Source organism: Adiantum capillus-veneris, chromosome 28 (genome assembly GCF_014529385.1).
Source record: "Adiantum capillus-veneris isolate H3 chromosome 28, ASM1452938v2, whole genome shotgun sequence".
Classification (NCBI taxonomy): domain Eukaryota; kingdom Viridiplantae; phylum Streptophyta; class Polypodiopsida; order Polypodiales; family Pteridaceae; genus Adiantum; species Adiantum capillus-veneris.
This window is the reverse complement of record NC_140958.1, coordinates 114,061,612-114,077,920: the sequence shown is the minus strand read 5'-3', so window position 1 is coordinate 114,077,920 and position 16,309 is coordinate 114,061,612. Positions and strand designations below refer to the sequence as shown.

The 16,309-nt window shown below is 43.6% G+C and overlaps 1 protein-coding gene across 1 annotated transcript in view; it reads left to right on the top strand.

The window, feature by feature from the left end:
• Nucleotides 1-16,092, top strand: part of LOC147421125 (carboxyvinyl-carboxyphosphonate phosphorylmutase, chloroplastic-like) — an 86,826-nt gene extending 70,734 nt beyond the window's left edge. Inside the window, exons 3-7 of the mRNA XM_086504099.1 lie at nucleotides 14,231-14,313; nucleotides 14,430-14,454; nucleotides 14,576-14,595; nucleotides 14,664-14,819; nucleotides 15,280-16,092. Of these exons, the coding sequence (XP_086360225.1) occupies nucleotides 14,231-14,313; nucleotides 14,430-14,454; nucleotides 14,576-14,595; nucleotides 14,664-14,819; nucleotides 15,280-15,645 (650 nt within the window). The 3' untranslated portion in view covers nucleotides 15,646-16,092. The remainder of the gene's footprint in view (nucleotides 1-14,230; nucleotides 14,314-14,429; nucleotides 14,455-14,575; nucleotides 14,596-14,663; nucleotides 14,820-15,279) is intronic.
• Nucleotides 16,093-16,309: the final 217 nt, after the last annotated feature.

The following is a 16,309-nucleotide window of genomic DNA, read 5'->3' as shown; positions in this document are numbered from 1 at the left end:
ATGTTCAATGATGCGACTTTACTCAAGAAAAGTCACATGTTGCAATTCAGTTAACACCATTGTAGATTTCTGTTAGCAACAAAATCGGAATTTGGACATAGAGATCCTCAGTAGTAAAAGAGACTACAAACTTGAAAATTTATATAACAAGAGGGCTCAATGTGCAATGGGAAAAGATATGCACAATTAAAAGGGTGGAAAATTCACATGGCTCATCACTTGATCTATGAGTACAAGAGCTAGAGCTTGTCTTGCATGCGCCAAGGCGGAAGTGTTATAAGAGTCTATGAGAAGATGGGAAGAAGATAATCTCTTATTTAGCTAGCACAGAGGGAGCCCCCTTTAAAATGTGTTCACGTCCTGCCTGAGTGGACATGCTTGTTCTGAACATCCCATGTTCCGGTCCTCCAACTTCCAAGAATGCTCCAAAACCAGGCACTAGAATGTTCTAAGTGTTCTCGGCGTTTCCACTTGTCTTGAGCCGGCCGAAACAGGGTTTTGTTTTTCCGAGGTGTTGGAACACGCTTTCTTGCTTCTATGCCAAAAGCCTTATGGCCCCTCCTGATGCATCCAGGGAACATGCTCACTTCTCATCCTAGAGATAATTGATCTCCCTATATGTATGGGGAAATTGGACATATCTCCTTGCGATCTCTTGTTGCATTAGCTTCATCTACAATCGCCAAAAGGCATTGGCTCCCTAGGCGTTGGAGGATTTCTTGCCCTTGACAATTGCCTTGATCTGGGAATCAATGTGTGCCTTCAAATCTTTCCATTGCTCAAAAACCCTAGGTGCTGGAGAATATCTTACCGTAAGAATCAATGGGTGCTTTCAAATCTTTTTTTTTTCTATAAATATGTTGGATTTCTTTAATTGTCACTGTTTGGGTCTGTAGAAGTATGGGGTTGACTTGTATGCCCTTCACTTGCTTCTTCCTCATCATCCTCTTCCACAATGGCTTCCACTTCCTCCTACTCCTCTCCCTGATTATTTTATTTACCTCTAAATTGCAAACTTGTTGCAGTTTCTAGATCGCATTCTCACAAAAGAACATTCGACTGAGCTCTGATATCATTGATACTGGCTGGCACTTCAAGACAGATGATAGAGAATTGCACAGACTTTATGTAGTACTCAAAACTAGGTACTACAGGAATCTCATTTCAAGAGAACAGCTACAAGAGACAAGAGAGACATGTTTACCCTCTAGAGATGTGATGGCTCCTAAGGTAGGTGCCGTTGGCGGTATTGCTTTAGTATAGTGAAGTTTTTGGGTAGTATAGCTTTCTCTTTACTTCACTCTCAGGATTTGAGTTACAATTGGCATGTGGGTTGCACTTACAAAGCTCTAGTTGCCAAAGGAAAGTTCAAAAGAAATTGCTTAAAACTGCTCTGGTTTAAGCAACTTGTACATAAAGCAGCCCATGCCGAATAATTTGCAAGAAGAATCTATGTAGAGAAATTGTCACGTCCGCACAACATACAGATTTCCATGTCAACAGTCTGTTCAGTCTGCCATGTTAGCAACGTTTGTACTGCCACCTCATCAACTACCCGTATAACCATTCGAATAATCATCAAGGTTTGAGAGCATGATTTGGTGGCACTCTCCCTTGTCACATCTCTCTATGTCATTTGAGAAAGAAGTCACCTTTAATGCAAAGGAACCATTAATAATGAAAGCCATCACATAGGCAAGACCCTGAGGGTTGGCAATTGTGTAGTTGCTAGATCTATATTTTGGTTTGATTTTTGAAACAGCCAAGGTATTAGTGATGTAGTCTTGCTTGATTTTACTTTTGTTTTATGTGTCTTAATTTTGTGTTTTGCGCAAGTGTTTTGGCCCTTGTTTTAGGTTGTAGATTAAAGTTTGCTCACCTTATGAAGGTTGATATTATTAGATTTCACCTCATGTTTGGTGGTGGCTCCAATATTACGGAGGGAGCGACGGCTCTTTTGTGGTTGTGCCCGGGCCTATGTGAAGTATACATATCTCTCTCGGCATATTTGTGCCCTACCCGTTAGGTGGCAGTGGAGTGGAGCTTTGTTACAAGGTCATTACCCTCAACACATGGTGTTTTTAATGTCACATGTGGGTTTCTATTATACCCCATGATGATGTGGCATGTTATGTGGACTTTGCCACTTTTGTGGGTTGTACGTTTAATAATGAGTGAGTTGGGTGCGCCTCTATATAGGGCTAAGGGACCCCCTGCACCCCTTTGTATCACCATTTTGATAATTAGTATCTGCCAGTGCTTTGGGTTTGCTCTCTCTCTCTCTCTCATGGGTCTCTCACTATTTTTAGGGTTTCTCCACTTCTTCTTTGCTGTTTTTAGGGTTTCAAAATTGCCTTTTGGCCGTTTTTAGGGTTTTGTCACTGTTTTTAGGGTTTTGATTTTTTTTTTTGGTGCTGTTTTTTAGGGTTTCTTCACCGTTTCTTGCTATTTTAAGGGTTTTGCCACTGTTTTTTTTTTGGTTTTTAGGGTTTCAAATCTGTGTTGTGCTGTTTTTTAAGGTTTCACAAGCGTTTCTTGCTGTTTTTTAGGGTTTCTTATAGTTTTTTGCTGTTTTAGACTCTCTCTCTCTCTCTCAATCATGGGAAGCGTCGAAGAAGTGCCAATGGCTTCCCCCACGTGTAAGAAGACGCATCCCTTGTCGGCCACCCACAAAGCCTCTTCCATGCGGACAGGGAAAAGGATGTCGGCAATAGAGAAGGAAATGAGAGAATGGAGAAACGAAGTTGAAGAGTGAAAGAAGGAGAGGAGCACTATTCTTCAAAGATGGACCGAAGAAAGAGATGGCATGTGTAGGAGGATCGCTTCGCTCGAGGAGAAAGTGGTCATCCAAGATTCATCATCCGAAATCTAGAAGCAAAAAGTGGGCAGCTCGAAGAAGGCGAAATTCAGCCATCCATGATGGAAGAATTGAATACCATGAGAGAAGAAATATGGGTTATCAAGGAAGGTGAGGAGAAGAAATCATGGGTTGCGGTCATCCCTGCTACACAAAAGAAAGTAGAGGAGGCCGAAAAATGGATTGAGGTTGCCAAGAAAGGGAAAGGTAAGAGCCTCACATCCATGATGGGGGTGGATAAGCCTTCACACTCAAAAGGCATGGAGAGTGGGCAAGAAGATTGATGGCCCAGGAGAATCTTCAAAAGGGAGAGCTCTCATTCTACGCATCCCCTCCTTGGAAGAGAAGAAGGAATTCTTGAGAAAGAGGCCTACTCTCAAGAAGACAGGTATTTTTCTCGGTGATGATCTCACTCTCTCACAACTTGCGCATATGAGAGAGGTAATGCCAGAGATTATGGCGGCAAGGGAGAAGGGAAAGATGGCCTTTTACACAGATGGTCGGGTGGTGATTGTAGAGCGGGGTTCTACATGACGGTGTGAGACCTATGGGACCACACTGAAGATGGCTACTTGGAATTGTAATGGATCTATGAGGTTGGACGTTGATGCCTTTGAGGACAGTTTCAGAGACAGGGACATTGTTTTCTTTTCAGAGACGCATCAGGCCCTCAGACAACTTATACGTGGTAGGATACAGATGGGAGACAGCCCACAGGACAATCTCGAGATCGAGCATGGGAGTAGAGGTTCAGGAGGAGTAGCAGTGCTATTTAGGGAGGAGTTACAGCCACTACTACATATTGTACGGAGAGATGATCATGCTAGATACATGTGGGTGAGGCTGAGAGCTGACACATGCCGATTTCTATACATTGCCATATGCTACTTCCCTCCCAATACGTCAATATATGGTGCATCCAGAGTACAATCGCCTTTCTCTATACTAGATGATGATATATGGGAGTTTTCTAGGGATGGTGATATCCTCCTCCTAGGGGACTTCAATGCCCGAACGGTCTTCTACGACACTTCAGATGAGATGCTTAGAGAGCTGGATGCGGGTGAGTTGAGGCTTGACAGATGCTCACATGACAGAGAGCAGACGGAGTATGGGAGATACCTCACGGAGATGACGATTGCACATGGATTAGCCATACTTAATAGCTTAGAGCGGTTTCCTGGAGCAGTTGGTTTCACATGCTTTCCACACAGTCACGGGGCCAGTACAGTGGACTATGTTATGGCATAGCCGAGCTTTATTCCTTGTATTCAAGATTTCATAATGGAAGCCAGAACAGTGGGTGTAGCGGTGGATCATGCACTTTTGATATTTTCTGTTTCATTTCAGTATAGTACAGCCTGGACATCAAGAGGTAGGTCACATACCTGTTATACATTTACACCAGAGACAGACTCAGTTTATATAGAGGAGATCTATAGCCGTCTATGCACAGCTGGTCTTGGCCTATCAGTGGAGGAGTGCACCACTTTACTGACTGAGACACTGTGTGGTGCAGCATCAGAGGCATACCCACACACTCAGCTGGGTCGGAGGCGATATTCTGGGAGCATGTCCCAGAATAGTTGGTATGATGAGGAGTGCAGAGAGATGAGAGCCCAGCTTGAGAGGGATCTTCTTTTAAGAGTCATCACTTACAGATAATCTCGGATTGCTTCCCAATGCCTTGTGCGACGGAAGAGACGAGCTTACTTGGCTCAGAGAGCAAGCCTTGTATCAGCTATTCTTGAGTAGAGACTCGCGAGAGGCATGGCGATTCTTTCATGAGCACTCCCCTCCCCCAGTGATTACTTCTCCTGATGTGTGGGGCCAATATGCCTCATCGTTATATACGGTTCCTAGACAGGATCCCCTTCCAGATCCTACAGAGCCATGCCCACCTACCAGAACCTTCTTTACCACTGAGATGGTAAAGAGAGCCATTGACAGGATGAGGACGAGCATGGCATATGATCATGATGGTCTAGTAGCAGAGCACTTTACACATGCTAGAGGTATGTTGGTAGAGGTTCTTGCAGTGTTGTTCAATCGTGCTATGTGTGAGGGGTTACCTGAGACTTGGAGGTTGTCTACTATTGTGCCTATCTTCAAAGCAGGTGATCCTACAAAGCCTGGATATTACCGCACTATTATGGCTGGGCACACATGGGCATGGTCGTATGCATCCATCCTTGAGCAGCAATTGAGTAATTGGGCAGAGGGTGAGGGTGTATGAGCAAAGGGCCAGGCCGGTTTCGGGAGGGGTTTCTTCACTCTTGATCATATTCTGACACTCAGAGCCATCATTGAGGAGGGCAAGTCACATGGGAGACGGATTTATTGTAGCTTTGTGGATTTCCGCAAAGCATTTGACATGATACCGAGAGCTCGAATGACGCACAGATTGCAGGAGATGGGGGTGCCCATAGTGTTGATTTGGGGGATTATGGCTCTATATAGATTAGTGATGTGACATGTACGCACTCCGGAGGGATATCTGATTTAGTTCACTCCACCATTGGGGTGAAACAGGGTTGCCCATTGTCTCCTACTCTATTTGGTATGTATGTTGATGAGGTGTCTGATTACATTGACAGAGAGGGTGATACAGGTGCCCAGTTGGCAGGGACGTGGATCCCGTTGTTATATGCTGATGATATTGTGTTGATCTCTGACTCACTAGAGGGTATGTAGCGACAGTTGGATACATTACACAAATTTGCAGAGGATAGTGGATTGTCTGTATATACCTTGGTAAAACAAAGGTTATAGTGTTTAACACCACACCACAATGGATCAGGAGATCAACCCCGACTTTCACATATGGTCAAGAGATTGTAGAGTATACAGATGCATACACTTACCTTGGGGTTGTCTTCACTGGGCCGAGGTTTTCTTTGGGGAGAGCAGCAGAGGCTAGACTGACTAGAGCTTTTGCGGCCTTGGGAGGCTTGGAGAGGATGTGTTCGCAGGTTCAGTTCCAGGAACCTCGGACAAAGTTATGGCTCTTTGATACCTTAGTAGCCTCAACTATGTTGTATGGTGTGCAAACATGGGGACCTTCTGTAGGCCAGGATGGTTGGAGTCGTATAGAGAGGCCCTTGGTATCAATGATCTCTCGATTGATCAGAGCCAATGCCTCCGTACCCCACGCTATCATTCGAGCAGAGCTAGCTGCCCCTCCTATGGAGATTGAGGCGCTTACCAGATCAGTCTCCTTTGTGCACAACTTGTGGGATACTACTAGAGACAGATATGCTAGATTGGACCTTGAGTCTTCTAGATAGTTATCTCTTTAGGGGGACACTTCATGCTGGTATGCACAGATGACATCATGGTTTCACACGCATGGTTTCACACGCATGGTTTCACCATGGACAGGCTGCCTCAGGCACCCTCGATGTCTCTTACACGGGTGGAGATTACTAGACTCATTCGTCGGGACCTGATCTAGCTGGATACCAGGAGGACATGGATAGAGCCGCTGCAAAAGTTGGGCACGAAGATGGCTTTCTAATTTAGAGAGCATCTTCTCCACCTCATAGGAGATGGGTTTGTGATTTAACCAAGCTACATGGACACACATATGTCTCATGGTTTGCGGTGTGCCATTGGTTAGATACGCACATCCTCACATTAGCTGGAGCTGGAGATTGAGACTGGTAGATTTAGAGGGATACCAGCAGACAACTGGATATGCAGCTTATGCTAGTTAGAGCCAGAGATAGAGCTACATTACATATGTCATTGCACAATGTACTATGAGAGACGGGGCCGTTTCCACTACTTATTTAGAGAGGGTTTCGGTCCTTTCTCTAGGGTCATGAGTTATGAGGATCAGAGATCTCTTGGGCTATATCTACTTGAGTTACACAGGTATAGAGACACTTTACTGGGGAGGGATAGAGAGAGATAGTCCCAGAGACAGATTACATATTTCTTTTCACTAGATATGGGACAGTCAGAGGAGCAGTCATCATTGCTGAGCTCGGCTCACACTCATTCGACCACTACCGCCACTCTCATCGACCGAGCATTGGAGCTACGGAGATCTAGACGGCCACGATTGAGGAGAGGGGCTACACAACATCGGCGGAGACTACAACAGAGGATTCGAGCCATACTCTCTCGATATCCAAAGTGCAGATGAGCAAGGATTCTAGTAGTAGTATCTAGTTCTTTTGTACCTAGACATGGTATTAGATTCACCATTTTGTAACAGATTGGTCTCATAGGTCATTTTGGCCTTTTGAAGACGTTAATATAACATTTCATTTCTCTCTCTCTCTCTCTCTCTCTCTCTCTCTCTCTCTCTCTCTCTCTCTCTCTCTCTACTTGAGTTACACAAATATAGAGGCTTTACTGGGGAGAGCTAGAGAAAGACAGTCCCAGAGACGAATTACAGATTTCTTTTCACTAGATATGGGACAGCCAGAGAAGTGTTACCATACACATGTGATAGTGATGTGTGTGAACAGACTAGGACCGCCGGGGCATTTTTTCCCTCTTTAGGAGGTTTTTTCCCCGAAGCATTGTATATACGCCCATCACTCTAGGGCTATCTATCTTTCCATTGCACACCAAGTAACACACTCTCTATTGTGTGCCTTGAGCTTCCTTCGTCTTTTCCAAGCTGTGTGCGTTTCTCTGCAACCCTAATTCCAACAATTGCTATCAGAGCAGGTTACGTCCTCCCGGGCTTAGTCGCCAGCTGCTCCAGCACACGCCTGCTCACTTTCTCCGATTACAGTGAGGTTTGGTGAGCGTTCGCAGGTCGACAAATATATCGGGCAAGCTCGTCGATTTCTGATTCAGATTGATTTCGGCCTCCGTTTCCACTACAGGCAGGTCTGCACAGGCAATTTTCGTCATTTTGTGCAGAATTTCTGTCAGTGCCGATTTCTGCATAACAGTTGCCTTACAGTCTTCTACGGTTTGTGCTATATAGCACGTGTTGTTCCCGCTCCGTTTCTCCTATTTCCGAGCAGTTTTCACATCAGGTGCAGCATTTATCATGGCTGACAACAACACAGATGTCTTCAAGATGTTTGTTGCTGAGGACAGGTTGGATGAGGACAATTACCCTATGTGGGCTTATATGATGCAACACGTTCTTGTGTCAAAGGGCGTCTGGAATATTGTGCAGGGCATTGATGTACGTCCTGGTTCTGAGGATGTAGGCGATGTTGAAGATGTTGCAGGTCTTGCTGCAAGGATTGCTGCTATTAGAGTTGTTTTGCCTACGGCACAAGCTCGTTGGGTTGTAAAGGATGCGCATGCTCATGCATTGATTGCGTTGTCTGTGAAGCGCACCATTGTTCCTCACATCCGTTCAACAAAATCTGCAAAACAGGCTTGGGATATTTTGGGTGGTCTTTATGCAAGTCGCAATGAGACTAAAATTGCTTTGCTGCGTAAAGAGCTGGAGTCGAAGATTATGCATGAGAAAATGATATGGACACTTTCCTTGCTATTGTCGAGGATATCAATGAGCAACTTATTTTTGCATGTGAAGTCATTTCAAATAGTTCCCTTGTGCAGACTGTTCTTGATGTCTTACCAGATTCCTACCAGACTTTTGCTAGTACTTGGAGACTTATGACCCAAGGAAATCCTGAAGTTGTCAAGTTTGATGCATTATGCACATTGCTGTTGCAAGAGTCACTTTCCAGAAAAAACAAGACTAGGCAGCGTGCAGTTGAATAGGCTTTTATTGCTTCTCAAAGAAAGGGTGGTAACAACAATGCAGCCACTTCTTATGGTTCTGCTGCGAGTGACAAAACTTCTATTCCTAATCCTTCTGCTGGCAGCAATTTGTCTGGAAATTTTGGTGATAAGGGCAAAAAGAAGATGCGTTGCCATTATTGTAAAGCTAATGATCACTTGATCAAGTCGTGTCCTAAGTTGAAGGCCAAAGAGGCTAAGAAGAAAGAGGGTGGTTCCACTGCAAACATTGGTTCCACTACAAATGTAGCCATTGTTGAGTCTTCTGTCACAGAAGACTGTGTTGGTGATGTTGATGCAGAATGGGCTTTTAGCGCAGAGTGCACTTACAATCGTACTATCCATGATGCATGCTTGTCAGTTGCTGCAGATTCACATGTGTGGTATTTCGACAGTGGTGCTACAAAGCACATTACCTTACATTGTGAATTGTTCACCTCTCTCGAGTCTGGCCCTCATGGGAATTCAGTCACTTGTGCCAACAATGCCTCTTATTCGGTTCAGGGAGTTGGAAAGATTGTGCTTACTGCTGCAAATGGCAGTTCCTTCACACTTGTTGATGCACTTTATGTACCTCGGATCAAGAAGAATCTCTTGTCTGTATCCGCACTTGCTAGACTTGGACTTGTAGTCAAATTTGTGGATGACAGATGTACAGTTCATGATCTCAGTTTTGGTGATGAAATTGTTGCATCTGGCCTTTTGTGTCGTGGGCTGTATAAGCTCACCTTGTATGACAAGTGTGGACAAAATTTTGCAAATGTTGTTGCAGATTCAAGGGCTATTTCAGATGCAAAACTTTGGCATGCACGTTTTGGTCATCTGAATTTTGCCAGTTTGTTGCGTTTGCAGAAATCTGATATGGTTGCTTCTTTGCCGCCTCTTGAAGCACCTGTCAAACATGTTTGTGAAGGTTGTATTTTGGATAAGATGCAGCATTCTAAGTTTCCAAAGGATGGTTCAGTTCGGGCCACATGTAGGTTGCAGCTTGTGCATAGTGATATTTGTGGGCCCATGCAAACTTCGTCCTTGGGCAATTACCTTTACTTCGTGACTTTCATTGATGATTACTCTAGGTATGCATGGGTATTTCCCCTTAAAGCGAAGTCCAAAGTTTTTATGTGCTTCAAACAATTTCTGGCTATGGCTGAAAATTTCTCGAAATATACTATGGGCACTCTCCGTTCCGATCAAGGGGGGGAGTATATGTCTCATGAATTCAATGCATTTCTGGCTAGTCGTGGGATAAAACACCAATGTACAGTGCCTTATACACCTTAGCAAAATGGTGTTGCTGAGAGGAAAAACAGGTCACTTACGGAAATGGCACGATGTATGGTCAAAAGTTGAGCTTTGCCGCATTCTTTTTGACTTGAGGCCATCATGTGTGCCACTTATGTACTAAACAGGTGTCCTACGAAAGCTTTGCAGTCTATTACTCCATATAAAGCATGGCATGATAGAAAGCCTTCTATTGAGCACATGTATGTTTTTGGCTGTTTGGCATATGCTTTGGTGCCACAAACACAGCGCAGAAAATTGGATGATAAGGCTGTCAAATGTATTTTAGTTGGTTATAGTGCTGAGAGCAAAGGTTACAGGTTTTATCATCCGCAAACAAAACGTATTCTGGTTTCACGGGATGTAGTGTTTGTGGAAGATTCTGTTCACCCTTGCTGCCATGTACTAGAGACAGTAATGTAAGCTCACAGGACATTTATGACACTTTCTTGCCTCTTTTTAGTGGTGGAAATACGAATGTAAGTTCCAATGAGGCAAATGTATAACCTATGGGGTTTCTGGAAATGTTACAGATCAGCCTATTACTGATGCAGATGTACATGATTTACTTGATGAGGAAAGGGCTGAAAATGAGCAGGCTAGAGGTATGCCAAAATTGCTGGTGCACACTTTGCGTGATAGAAAATTGGATGCACCTTTGTCTAGTTGTACTCGTTCAGGCTCTCGCCATGCATCTTATGCATCAGATTGTTATGCTTTAGCTATGTCTAGCTTACGTGATGTTGAGGAGCCTCTGTCTTTTGATGAAGCACAGAATTTAGAAAATTGGATGGCTGCCATGCAATCAAAATATGATGTACTTATAGAAAATGACACATGGACTTTATGTCATTTGCCTTCTGGCAAAAAGGCCATTGGTACGAAGTGGGTTTACAAGTTGAAACGCAAGCCGGATGGTGAGATAAGGCTCGACTTGTTGCAAAGGGTTATGCATAGCAAAAATGCATAGATTATGAAGAGACCTTTGCTCCCACTTGTCGTATGACTACTGTGCGTTTTCTATGTGCATTGGCAGCTCATTTTGGTTGGGATGTACATCAATCAGACATTGTTACTGCTTTCTTGAATGGTGACATATTGAGGAAGTTTATGTAACGTAGCCTCGCAGTTTTGTCAAGAAAGGACAAGAGGACAAAGTGTGTAAATGTAACAAGGCACATAGAAAACGCACAGTAGTCATGCACGGACATAGCATTTGCACGCTGTGCTCCCAGTTATAGGGTCGTTCGCTTTCGCATTTGCTGATGAGCTGTTCGGCGATAGATGAAGCGAGGGGGCACTGGCTAAACCGATTCAACTCCACCTTCAATGCAATCGACCCTTCGTTGGACCCTGAAGAAAGGACCGTTATCCTCCTTGGTGGGGAGGCTCGCGGGAAGCGGATGCCTTTCTGGGTACGCCGTGATCCGCACTTGAGGGACGGAACCGCAGGGCACGTGCCTGTGGCGAAGTTCCTCGGTGAAGTTGTACCCCGGTATTTGGGTGCTCTGCATAGGCGGATGGGGAGATAATGCTCCCCTTCCTATGCTGTTATTTTGAATCCGATCCCTTTCGGGGGAAATGACGTAATTCTCCCCAAGCGAAGCAAGATGAGCTACAAGAGCGGCCAAGTGCCATTCCCCCCCGGGGGGGGTCAACTTCACCTAAAAGGGGTTGGGAGGTGCAAACGGGAGACATCACCAACCTCAGCGGACGCCACCTGTGAGCCGACGCCCTTCAAAGCAGGTATGGCATTTCCTAGGGGAAAACCGTCGTGTTTCAGTGTGAAACTGTGGTAAATTTCCTTGAGGGTGCTTAGAAAGCAATCTCTAATTCGTTGACGAGAGGCTTTGTGGATTCTTAAGACTTCATAAGCAGTCTAGTTGTACATCGAAAGGGGACGAAGGACCGGTTTGCTAGGTAGAAAGGAACAACAAACTTTTGGGCGCTTTTGATACCACTGTAATCGGTGGGTATCATGTGCTGAAGGGAGCATCATTGAAATAAACCTCAATACAACTGGAAATAACTGAGAACGCTTTGCACTTCCAGGCTTTTAATGCGCCTGCAACTACACAGAATCCAAGCCAATTCAAAAATTGAGTTTGGTGTAGTGCCTATTGCATAGAGGAGAGCCACTGCACTCTCTGCCAACGGATCAAGGTAGGATATGTATAATGCACGGATCATTCATATCATATGTAACGTATTATACGTGAATCCATACGTACAGATCGTACTGGACATGGGTATGCTTAAAAAATTACACTACCAAACCATACATGTATTTGACCATAAATCACTTTTAGAAGCTTCGAAAATGACCAATCAAGGAAGGACCTATAGAAGAGACATAAGAAACTTGTATTTATAGGAGACTTGTCCTATAGAACAGACATAAGACAATAATCTCATTTAACATCAAGAATTGTTTTGTAATTTGTGATCTGATATGGTGTCGGCACATTACGAATATCCTAAACTATTTTAATATTTAAGCAGTTCTTTCTTTAAAAGGTATGAATTTTATGTACCTTAAAACTTATATAGTTTGGTTACGTATTTTACGCTCCGAACATGAAGTGAACACTATTCACCTTTCCACCTTACAACAGATCAACTAGGATTGTTAATAGAATCAACGTATCGTGTCTTTGACAATTTTTGGGGGTATTGAGCTGATGATACTCCGCTCGGTGACTTCTATATATGAACATATGAAAATGATAGCACTTAACTCTTTCAAATTGTAATGTTTGTTTTGAGTATGTGAGGTAGAATGTTTGCAGTATTTATTTCATCTTTGTGATGATCATGATTCTAGTGCATCGGAGACTTGTGTATAGAGGTCAGCACGACCTTAGATGTGATGACTAGATGGATCCAGGACGGATCAGTGATACATCTAATGTCTTGCTTGGACCAAGATGTGAATGTGATTGATGTTTGTTATCCAAAAAGCACTGGGGATCTGGATATGTGCTAGTGCATGCTTTGTGACTTGTGTGGATGGGTATTGGCATGTCTGCATGGAGTTTGTGTCTACTGATCTTTGTTGCCCTTCTTTTATGCCTGGGGAGCCCGCAAGAAAAGGAGGGGGGGGGGGGTATATCAAAGTGATGATGTGGCATCGGACCACCTTGTAGAGCCAACTTGAGCAAAAAGGAGGACTTGGATCCAGTTGGCATGGCCCACAAAACGCACTGCAAATCTTGGGTGTTCGTACGACGTGTTGATGTGGCAGCCTGTATGGCATACTGACATGGCATCCTTACCGTGATGGTGTGGCCATTTACTGGTTTGCTAGCTGGGATTGCTCTTGGTGCCAGTTTTTAGACCTCCTTTTTGGGCTATACAATAAAGAGCCGATAATTTTTATGATTTTAAGCACTTCTGGGGCCATGTGCAGATAAATGCGAGGTGGGGGTGGATATTGTCTTCAAAGATAGTGAGCGGGCTCACACAGATTAGTTGTAACAATGACAATTGATCAATATAAAAAACAGATACTGCGAGGACGTCTGCTGAGTGGCCAATCTCTTTGAGAGTGGAGTAGTACCACTTGGTGTCTTTTCTAAAGTGTTGTTTTCCACATTCCAGTTTGTTGTTTTTTATCAGTTGTGGTATTGTTGTAATTTTTTGACACCTTGTCAAGTGACTTGTCAGTTTCAATTAGCTTTAATTATGTTCTTAATGGTACCATCTCAATGATCGTAATTGTCTGTTTCTTGGATCTAGTTCACACTCAAAAAAGTATTAATTCTTTCATGTGCAAGTAAGGTCCTCGCATAGTTGAGTTTACAGCCATGAGTGTCCATTTGAGTCGTCTAGGTGGAAGTGTGAACTATTATATTTTAACCCACTATGTAGGTTCACTACTACTTGTACTCACCGATAGTCTCACTTATTGCACTACTATCAATCTGATTGTATTGGATTCACAGAGAGAAGTGAATTTCTTTGCATCCTTTTCGTTACACCGTGATTTGTTTATTCACATGCTTTTCAAGCTTTTCATTCGAGTTAGATGATAATATGGAAGGATGTCCCTTGATTGTTAATGGTTTCTCTTACCTCTTAGCAACCAGTTTTAATTGTGTTGGGGGAGCTCAACTGTCGTTTGCTTGAGGATCTGGATATAGCTTGGATTTTAGCATTTATTAAGCCTAATTTATACAACTAAAGTTTATCATGTCTTGATGCTAACATCTCCTAGTAGTTCTAGGGAGATGTCACATGGGTGCACCAAAAAATTGTGTTTTTGATCCCTATATACAGGACCCTCTTTTGTAAAATCTACCGCCTATTGTATAGTAACGTGGTACCTTATGGTAATCCTTAGTTAATACCCCAGAATTGTGTGAACAGACACAGGTGGAGGAAATGCTCTCAATGTCCAGAGAACTGTCAAAGATCTGATAGCTGCAGGTGCAGCAGGCTGTTTTCTGGAGGTCAGCTGATTTGAACAAAGTGTCAATATGTGATTTTGTTGTGCTGCTCTTAATTCATAACTGCTGTACTCACCCTTATGCATGCATGTGTGTGTGTGTGAGAGTTCTTGTTACAGGATCAGGTGTGGCCAAAGAAGTGCGGTAGGTTAACTGAAAAATCTACATTCCCTTTGCCCATTTTTCTTGCATGTTTGTAGAAATTCTTGCATCTTTTCTGAGGGTTACTCAAAACCTATTTGGTTTTCTGGCGGTGTTCCGAAAGGCCATATGCGAGGAAAGCAGGTGATTATCTCTAGGTTGAAGGAAATTACTGTAGGACTTCTTGTCTGACTTGTTTATATATCCAACAGGTCATACCAGCTGAGGAGCATGCACAGAAAATAGCTGCTGCTCGAGATGCGATTGGTGACAATGATTTCTTTTTGGTTGCAAGGACTGATGCACGAGCAACCTCAGCAAAAAATGGTCTAGAAGAGGCCATAGCACGTGCCAATCTTTACATGGAGGTAAGTTACATATGTTATTGTGTGCTTTAGTAGAATGCACTCTTCGTTTGGGCATGCAAGTAAAGTATAAGAAAGCCAGTGTGCAGATATATGTATTGATATGCAGTCGTGTGTGCCTACATGAACATATATTGGTACCTAATTCTACACGTACTATTGGTCATTGATGATGTGAGTGGGGATATCATAGTATTTAGTCAATAATATGGATGATGGTGCTGATGGTGGTTATATTCTCATCTGTGTCCGTGTCCTTGTCCGTATCCGTGTATCTGGGCTTATCCTGGATCCGTTTAGGTATCCATAAGGAACATAACAGTGCTTTATCCACTGGAAAAACCTTCCGCAGGCACCCATGTCAGTATGATGTTGTAAACACCTGCATGTGGTTGTCAACATTCATGCGCCGCGCCCATATGCACACATGGCTAATTGGCTGAATACGCTCACATGCTGTCAGGCTGGTGCTGATGCAAGTTTTGTTGAAGCCCCACGAGACGACGAAGAGTTGAAGGAAATTGGAAAGAGGACCCAAGGCTACAGAGTTTGCAATATGCTCGAAGGCGGTATCACGCCTCTTCATACTCCTGAAGAGCTGAAAGACATGGGGTTCCATCTTATTGTGCACCCTCTTACAGCACTTTATGCGACTGCACGAGCACTTGTGGACATCACTAAATCTCTTAAGGAGAAAGGCACCACAAGAGAGGACCTTGCTAAATTAGCAACATTTGAGGAGTTCAACAAATTGATGAGCCTAGACTCGTGGTTTGAGTTAGAGAGCCGGTACTCACCAAATAAGAGCACCTTTACAGCGCTCCATTGAAAGTGCATCCAGGGGACCATGCACCAAGTTTTTTTCACAGCAGGAGTGTGCATTCATGCTTGTGCACATGCAATAACACCAATGGTTCATGTGTGAGTATATGTGCACATAGAGGGGCAAGCATGTGGCAGGATGCTAGCATGTTTTGCCATAGGCAGGTTCAATTAGGTATGCTGAGAGTATTATGCGGCGGGATCTGGCCCCATGAAGGGGACGCTCTTGAACCGAGTCAAGGTTTTCCTAAGTTTTTCAGAGGATTTGTAGGCTAGTAGGGAGATACAGAAACACACTGCTGGATTTAGTTGAAAATTGGTAGTCTAAAAGTCTACAACATTTTTTAAAGGGGACTTTGTGAAGGGCACAGGATTGTTGTTTGTGACGAGCTACGACTAAATTGAACCATCGATGGCAACTTTTCAAGCAAGAAACTGATCAAATGTTTCCTGCTGTTAGCTTGTATGTTTCCTGTTATTAGCTTCTGTTATACGTTCCTATCAAGTTGCTCTCCTAAACGAGGGGAAGCATAAGAGTCAAAGGTCGGGTTACTTGCTCCAAACTATTATGTTGCTAGAGTTGGATTAAGTACAATATCATGTATAACACAATCATGCTGTTTTCAATGGTATTCAACCGGCTAAACCAACCTTTTTATAATAAGTTGTGA